The sequence below is a fragment of the Sinocyclocheilus rhinocerous genome, unplaced genomic scaffold (genome assembly GCF_001515625.1).
Source record: "Sinocyclocheilus rhinocerous isolate Xijiao unplaced genomic scaffold, SAMN03320098_v1.1 scaffold204, whole genome shotgun sequence".
Lineage (NCBI taxonomy): Eukaryota > Metazoa > Chordata > Actinopteri > Cypriniformes > Cyprinidae > Sinocyclocheilus > Sinocyclocheilus rhinocerous.
The window spans coordinates 33,063-42,613 of record NW_015644006.1 but is presented as its reverse complement, the minus strand read 5'-3'; the positions used below and the strand labels follow the sequence as shown (position 1 = coordinate 42,613).

The following is a 9,551-nucleotide window of genomic DNA, read 5'->3' as shown; positions in this document are numbered from 1 at the left end:
TATGTAAGGGATAATGTACATCCAGCCGGTTGTTAGGGATAATGTACATCCAGCCAGTTGCGGAGGGGTCTTGTATCAGCCTGAAGGGGTTTATTCTGAGATAACAACTGTCTGGATGTACATTATCCCGCTTATTACACGGCTACTTGCCACATAAGTAAATAATTAGACTCGAAATATTGATTTGAGTTGAAATATTTGAAGGCAAAGCTTCCGTGAAGACAGCAGTTGCGAGCAAGCGGCAAATTCAAACTAGACGGACATTTAAGGGAAACGGTGCAGTCAAACCACTTATTACACAACATTTCACCACAAAAATAACTAAGGCAATAAAAGAATTAAGACGAAAATGTTTTAAAACCTTACCAGTTTGTTAGTTCTCTTATAATCCATTACAGCGTACAAAACAATCGTAGCAAAATGGCAGCAGCTGCGTTTGTATGAAACGAGAGCGAGTCCGCGATACCAGGATGACAATTAAATAATTGTAAACCATTTTGAATCGAGTTTTAATATTTTATTTGCTAAACAAACGCAAAGCTTCCACCAAGAAAAAATAGTTCAAGCAAGAGTACAGCGCGGACTGCTGTTACCCGGATGAGCCTGTGTTATTAGCTTTTACCGGTTGTTATCGAGGGATAGCATACCTCCGAATGTCGCGACTGACCAATCAGAATCAAGTATTCCACAGAGCCGTGTAATAAAATATGTATAATATACTATGTATAGTGTATAAATCTAAAATACAAAAGAGTATAAGTGTGTGTGTGTGTGTGTGTGTGTGTAAAATAAAATATAAAATAATTAGCTGTTAGATAACATTAGATAAATATAGTCGTTTATATAATCATAGGTGTATAAATGTATTACTATGTATAATAATAATTATTTTTATTTTATTCAATTCATTTTTTTTTCTATTTTAAAAATATTGCTGTTCAATCTTGCCAAACTTTTGAATGTATATAAATGATTTTATAATTATTGAATGTAATCTAACAGCTAATTAGTCTCTCTCTTTCTCTCTCTCTCTCTCTTTTAATCTGTAAAAAAAATAGCTGTTAGATTACATTCAGTAATTATATAATCATTTATACTAGGTATACAAATGTACAGTTAATTAAATAAAATAATTAATCATAAGTAAACAAATTATTTGTATTTTATTGTAGGAAATTACTGTTAGATTACATTCAATGTAATATTAATTATTAAATCAAATAATTTATCATAGTTAATCAATTTTATTTGAGGAAATACTGTAAAATTACTTTTCAAAAGTCTTTTAAAGGGCAGTTTTAAAGAGTCTGCCTTTTATTTTAAAAATGGCAAAATTTTACAGTTCATGCATCAAACTTTTTTTTGAGGCAGAAGTAATCCAAAGAGTTATGGGTTCTTAACTCCATATCATTTACAATAGAAATTGCTCACTATTATGCTCTTCTGAATTGCACTGTATGAAAAAATATTATTGCAGTGCTGATGAAGGTTAATGTGTTTCTCCCCATCAGCGATATTATATTATTTTATGGAAAGTATCGCATTTGATTTATGGCCGCTCTCAAAAGTCTTAGGTTTTTAGTCTCCTGTGCATCTCTTTTGTGGCTCTGTAATATTTTATTAAACTGGAAACATGAGCGTGAAATTAAGTTCTACAGGCATCATTTCTGAGTCTAACCTTTGCCGTGCACCAAAATTCAAAACACTGTAGGCTGAAATCTGAAAGGGAGCATCTGAAGAGACAGAGAGACACTGTCTTTCTTGAGCTCTTTAAAGTTTCTGTCATTCGCTTGAGCTGCTGAATGAAATGTTCCCGAGCGAACCTTCAGGGCAGAGTTTAAACCGTTTTAAAGAGGCTGCCTCGTTTTAAAAGTTACTCCATGCACCATCCATCTCGCCTTTCTCTGATGAACAGAAAAACATAGGAATGTCATGTGCGCACTGTAATCGCTCGAGACGAAGATGGCATTTAAGCTTCAAATTTGCATGTGAAAGCATGTCATGACATGTGAAATGTTGTGAAACCATACAAAAAGCACATGAATTAATCTGACATCTTTCTAAAGCATTCACAACCACATTCAGACCCTCCGTTTGTGAAAGTGAACAAAAACGGGTTTGCAGTCATGCACTTACAATGGATCTGAGGAAAGACTTTCTAAGCAGAAATGTGAAGCTTGTGTTTTTGTGACTGCCCTTACATGAATGATGAAGTTAAAAATAGTAATGTTTGATCAATAAAGTTGTCTAAATCACACTTTTTGATGTGGGACAAAATTTGTGAATGAAGTTCTGGTTTATTAACCATCATATTTCATTATGGATAGATCCTTTTGTGATGAATTGTTATTTTAACATATTAACCATATAAAGCAAACATACATTTCAAATGTCTAAGGCCTCTAAATTATCAACATGATCAAAACTTTGCTGGAAAAGCCTGTTTTATTTTATTTTATTTTATTTTAGGAAGTACTGTTAGAGAGAGAGAGAGATTCATTATTCATTCATTATTATACAATAATTTATGATAATATTTCTTTTATTTATATAATTTTTGTGTATATTATATTATTTATTTTATTTTTATTTAAGTAAGTATACTGTTAGAGAGAAGTAGATTCATTATTCATTCATTATTAATAAAATGTATTTTATTTATATTTTATTATTTCATCTTATTTTAGATATATTACTATTATATCATACAGGTGCATCTCAATAAATTAGAATGTCGTGGAAAAGTTCATTTATTTCAGTAATTCAACTCAAATTGTGAAACTCGTGTATTAAATAAATTCAGTGCACACAGACTGAAGTAGTTTAAGTCTTTGGTTCTTTTAATTGTGATGATTTTGGCTCACATTTAACAAAAACCCACCAACTCACTATCTCAACAAATTAGAATACTCCATAAGACCAATAAAAAAACATTTTTTACTGTACATGTACTCAATACTTGGCAGGGGCTCCTTTTGCTTTAATTTTTTTTTATTGGTCTTATGGAGTATTCTAATTTGTTGAGATAGTGAGTTGGTGGGTTTTTGTTAAATGTGAGCCAAAATCATCACAATTAAAAGAACCAAAGACTTAAACTACTTCAGTCTGTGTGCATTGAATTTATTTAATACACGAGTTTCACAATTTGAGTTGAATTACTGAAATAAATGAACTTTTCCACGACATTCTAATTTATTGAGATGCACCTGTATATCTGGCTTTAAAAATATTTTTTACAAACTAAAATGGCTCTTTTCAAGTGAGTCGCAAAAGAAGATTTCTTGAAAAATTATTTTTTTCCCGTACAGTGAAAGTCAATGGGGACCAATGTTTTAAACCCCATTAAATGGACAAATCAGTTGAAACGCTCTTTAAAATATCATCTTTTGCATGTTGTCGAAGGAAGAAAACCATGAAAAGAATTATGAAGGCGAGTGAATGGTTATATTTAACCTGAAATGATGTTTAACCTACAGTAGTAAGGAATATCACACTATTTTATCGTTTAACACTGATAATCAAGAGACAAAAGCTTTATTTTTAAGGTGTGAATCTAGTGTTGGCATTCGTGCTGCACGTTCGATATAACACTCCCCAGAATAACACGTACGCATCTGCTTCACAGACATGTTCACCCATGTCAACACATCCATGACATTTGTATTTACAAGCCTGCGATCCGGGGTTGTGGGTGAAAAAGCGCCGGTGCCCGATTCGCCAGCCGGTGAGTGGCATTTGTATTGCGGGCCGGTTCTCTCCTGCGCCACTGTTGCTGTGAATGCTGATGAGCGCAGCCTCTAGGGTTCTGGCTGACAGCCTGGCCTTTTGGCTGAGGAGAAATCAATCACACCGTCAATCGCCACCAGAAGCCATTACCCAGCTTGCCTGCTGGCAGGCTTCACCTCCATTCTTTCTACCATAACACGTTCTTATTTGTCTTCGTTACCTGGTCTTGTTTCACCTTTAGCGTCACCTCACAGGTTGGTAGTCGTTCACATCAATAGCTTTGGGCTAAAGCGGTTTTGGAGGTTGCATATGTATTGCTCCACCTTTGCTTGCTTTAATTGGTTCTGCATTTTCCGCTTTGCTTCAGGCAGAATTTAATGATTAACTCTCGTGAAAGAGTCAATATTTGCTTCTTTTGGGGCGGAAACATTTTTAGTTTTTTCCCCTGGCTTTTAAAGGAATAGTTTACTCAGAAATTAACATTTGCTGAAAATGTACTCACCATTAGGCCATCCAAGAGATGAAGATTGTTTCTTCATCAAAGCAGATTTTGAGAAATTTAGCATTACATCACTTGCTAACCAATGGATCCTCTGCAGTGAATGGGTGCCGTCAGAACAAGAGTCCAAACAGCTGATAAAAACATCACAATAATCCACACCACTCCAGTCCATCAATGAACGTCTTGCGAAGCAAAAGCTGTTTGTATGAAACAAATTCATAAGGTGTTTTAACTTCAAACCATCGCTTCTTGCCAAATAACAAGTCCATAATCCATAATAACTCTTCCTCCAGTGAAAAAAAATCCATCCTCTGTTGTTTTCTTGCATCAAAATCCAACAGCATGTTTGTTTAAAACTGTTTTGGATTGTTTCCGCTTGTAAACAGTAATTAATCTGTGCATATTTCTCTCCTGATTCAGGAGAGACAAGTTTTTCACTGGAGAAAGCAATATTATGGGTAGAGGACTCATATTTTAGCTCAAAGAAATGGTTTAAAGTTATAATGCTTTAATGATGTATTTGTTAATCTCAAACATACAGCTTTTCACTTCAATACATGTTAATTGATGGACTGGAGTCATGTGGATTATTTTTTCTGATAATATTTTTATCAGCTGTTTGGACTCTCATTCTGACGGCACCCATTCAGTGCAGAGGATCCATTGGTTTCTGTTTTGATGAAAAAAAACAAACTCATCTACATCTTGGATGGCCTGAAGGTAAATAAGTTGTCAGCTAATTTAAATTTTTGGGTAAACTATTCCTTATATTTTTGGCTCTGGACTAGAAAACGTGATCTTTAAAATCTGTCCTGCGTAACAGTTTGTTCTTTCTCTCCTTTCAGATCCCCCAGATCAGCTATGCATCCACAGCGCCGGAGCTGAGCGATAACACCCGGTACGACTTTTTCTCCCGGGTTGTGCCGCCTGACTCCTACCAGGCCCAGGCCATGCTGGACATCGTGACCGCCATGGGCTGGAACTACGTCTCCACGCTGGCGTCTGAGGGGAATTATGGGGAGAGCGGTGTGGAGGCTTTCGTTCAGATCTCACGAGAAAGCGGTAAGTTTCCAGTGAACATTCTGAAATGTGTTTCTGTACGAGGGCTCCAGATTATCTTCTGATGTACGTCTCGCTTCACTGATCGCAACTGATTGACTGAATTGAATTTCTTACCAAAAGTGCGACATGGCTTTGTGTTCAAGGGATATATTCGACAATTTGACAGCATTTTATTTTATTCCATTTTATTTTATTTTTGTTTGTGTTTTTAAAGGTTTGTTTTGTTTAATAATCCGTGTATCATTCGTTCATTCGTTTTTTGATGTAATATTGAAAGTAGAAAAATGAAAAAACGGCTCCTTTTTAGTTTTTTTTAAGAATTCAGCTTAAATTTTCGTTTTTCGTTCAGGGATAGAAAAATGAATAAACGGCTTGAATATTCAATTTCTACATGTGGGCGGGAATTAAACGCCCCTTTCTGCTGATTGGTCAGCCAAAGATCAAACCGTGTGGTCATCAGTTCTTCCGCAGTTTTCATGCAGCAGAATAATAGTCCTTCGCTGCTGCAGTTGTACGGATTCTTCGTACTACATTTAATATTTTTTCATCAAACAAGCAGACTAACGAATAGCTCGACACAACTCATACCGGGGCAGAGTCTAGACAGGGCTTTCTTCTGTGTAGATATAAATTATATTCCTAAAGTCACCATTCTCTGCCATTAAATTGGCAAGTGCGAGCAGGACATTTTTGTGTTATTAAGTAATAAGCCTTTAGAACAACATTAAGATGAGTAGTTACTCGAGTTCACACAGTTCCAATAAACTGCGATGGGTTAAATAAACTCAATAAGCAGACAGACGCAATTACAGTCAAGCGCAGACCAGTACTGAAGTGCACAGGAAATAAACAGCAGTCATAATTAAAGCAGTTTAAATATGCAGTTTAAATGAATATTGAGTACTGACTGATGTTCACTTGAATTTTTTCCCCATCGAGGGGAAATAACTTAATACTGTATAGTCATATGGTAAAATTTATATTTTTATTTGTGTAGCATTATGTTCAAAATAATGTACAAAATGTCATGCCTTTGAAAAATAAAGAGAACAACAGAATGCATGCTTTAGCGCGTCTCGGTCTCCTTGAGCATCTTTCTGGCGCATGCCACAAACATGAACCACAGCGAATATTTGTCTTTTAAAGGCTCGATTTAGATTATTTGACGTTAAATGCATCATATAAGTCACTTTGGAATAAATCACAGTATGTATCATGATAAAAAAGCGACTTTACACTCTGGAAAATAAGGTAGGCTCTAGCTAATTATTTTGCGGACCCTCTATCACTTTAAGAACCGCTGGTCTGCACAGAAGAAAGCCTGCCTCGGTAGGAGTTGTGTCGAGCTATTCATTAGTCTGCTTGTTTGATGAAAAAAAAAAGATGAAATGTGCAATAAATGCGTTAAGAATCCATACAACTGCAGCAGCGAAGGACTATTATTCTGCTGCATGAAAACTGCGGAAGAACTGATGACTGCACGGTTTGATCTTCGGCTGACCAATCAGCAGAAAGGGGCGTTTAATTCCCGCCCACGTGTAGAAATTGAATATTCAAGCTGTTTAATAATTTTTCTATCCCTGAACGAAAAATGAAAGTTTAAGCTGAATTCTCATTTTTAGTTTTTTGGGAAAAAACGAAAAGGAGCCGTTTTTTTTTTCATTTTTCTACTTTCAATATTAAATCAAAAAATGAATGAACGAATGATACACATATTTTTAATGTTTCCTGTTTTGTTTATTTGTTAAGTGTTTAGTTTTTTGTTTTATTTTGTTTAATGTTTTTTATTTTTTTATTTTAGTTTTCATTTTTGTTTCATGTTTTATTTCATATTTTGTTTTGTGTTTTGGTTTTAGTTTCATGTTTTCTTTCGTTTTATGTAAAGTTTTGTTTTGGTTTTTATTGTTTTGTTTCATGTTAATTCATGTTTTTGTTTTGTTGCTTTTTGTTTAATGTTTTGTTTTTGTTTTGTTAGTATTTTATTTTTGATTCATGTTTTGTTTTTTCCAAAAATGAAAATTCTGTCATTATTTATTCACTCTCATATTATTAATCAAAAAATGTGTTCCAGTAAAACAATTTAACAAAATACAGGTCTGGACTTATATGAAGATGAATAAATAATGACACTGTTTTCATTTTGGGTGAACTACTCCTTTAAAGAGGCTGTATGTGCTACTGTACCTTTCAGATTTCTATACATAAATTACCTCTGTTGCAGCATAAATCACATTGTTATTAATCAGGGATAGCCAAGCTGCTAAACAAATCGCTATTAATATGTAAATGTGATGTCAACATTTTGGCGTTTATAAATAACCTGTTTTTGTATGTAATGTATGTAGAGTAAATTATCTGGTTGGACTGGGTAGGGAGTTGCATTGAGAATATAACTAATGCCTACATAGTCCATAAAAATCTTGCTTCAAATAAGCAAGATTTTTCCCCCTATGATATGTCTGCTTTGATGCATTTTAAAAAAGGATCTTAAAAAAGTACATATTGCAACATACTGATTTATGGTACAAAGCTTCTTCTGAGTTTGCTGACCAGCATTGCTACACACAAAACATCAGTGAGACTGAATTACATGCTTTGACAGAGATGGAAGGGAAATCGCTGTCTCAACAGAAGAAAGGTCAAGTAACATGAAAAAAAAAAATCAGGCTACATTGTAAGGACACGTCTGAAAACCTCAACCCCCACGATCCATTCTGTCAAATCTGAGCCATCAAAGTCGAGCTGAGCTTATGTTTTGTTGTCCATTATTCAGCTAATTTACACAGAAATGAATAGTCAAGGAAATAGAAAGGTCAAGATGTAGAAGAAGATACAAAAAGTGTTCAGTTGTGACCTCAAAGAACTAGCCATTTCAGAACTAAAAATCTGTATTCACACTCACACCGCTTTGGATTTCTCTTAGTGCTGTTAACCCATAATTCACTTCATTTTACATCACATAGTTCGAACAGTAATGGCTGACATTCCCATTTTCCCTCCCACACAAGCCTGCAATAATATAGAGCATTACTGTTAGCACACGTCCAATGGAAACCACAATTACAGAAAAGCTTATCAATAAAGAAAGAGAGTTGAGGGAAAAGAGTGGGCCTTGATATAGAGACATAATTACAGGCACAGGTCCAGTAATGGACTCGCCGCGCCGTCCCAGAAGAACATCATAACCAACCACATCATGGTCACCTTGTGCTGCTTGATTGATTTATTATTGCAGTGTGTCTTGCTCATGTAGACACGGACATGCCACGTTAATTATGTTGTAATTATGGAAATACAATTAAAGGAAGAGACACATGTGAGCGATTAACATCGTTCCTCCAGGCTCATCAAGTGTGTTTATCCCCCTCTGTGTGTGTGTGTGTGCGCGTGCTCAGCTGTCTGAATGTAGTCTACGTGCTTTATTGGGATTTTAACAAGATCATGCATTTTTCTTTTATTGAATATGAGGGCTTTTATTTATTTATTTATTTAACTAAATAAATAAATTCAGTTGTTTTATATAGAGTTTATGCTAATGAATAATTTTTATGTTTTAAAATATTTTCTGCTAATGAATGTATACTAATTCAGACATGCACAAGAAGGCATTGTCATTTCAGATTTCTTATTTTATTGTATTTTTTATATATTTTATTTACAGATTCTGCATGGGGTTTGTAAACAGAGGGGCATATAAAATTATAAACACTAAATGATTACCACATTTATTGCTATAATATTTAAAGGTACTCTAAGGCACATTAAAGCAGGGGTTTTCAAACTGGGGTCAATAAAATATAAAAATGTAAGAAGAATTGAACAATATCAAATAAATGCAGAATTTTAGCTTATTAATGTTTCTTTCTGCTTTATAAAGTTTATTCAGTTCATTGAAAACTTAAATGTTATTTCAGTTAATTGTCAGGGAAACATTTCTAATTTTTGGGTACTAAAGTTAAGTAACTAAAATAAAAATAAATTAAACTTAAATATAAATATAAAAAAATAGATAAAATAACAAAAATGAAAAATGTCAAGAGCATGCCAAAAAATATTAAAACAAACTAACATTAGGATGAAAAATTAATTTAAAATGTAAAATTTAAATTTAAAATATGAATAAATACTATAAATAATAATAAAATAACACTGGACTGATCCTATTGATTTTCATTTGTCTTTATACATACAAATATATAAAATTCTTTATAACCTTTAAATAATTGTACTTATCCAAATATTATATATATATATATATATA

General features: G+C 33.7%; 1 protein-coding gene across 1 annotated transcript in view; it reads left to right on the top strand.

Annotated features, from left to right (window-relative positions):
* LOC107757749 (metabotropic glutamate receptor 8-like) overlaps positions 1–9,551 on the top strand; it is a 66,816-nt gene that overhangs the window by 51,833 nt on the left and 5,432 nt on the right. Inside the window, exon 3 of the mRNA XM_016575315.1 lies at positions 5,074–5,290. Within this exon, the coding sequence (XP_016430801.1) occupies positions 5,074–5,290 (217 nt within the window). The remainder of the gene's footprint in view (positions 1–5,073; positions 5,291–9,551) is intronic.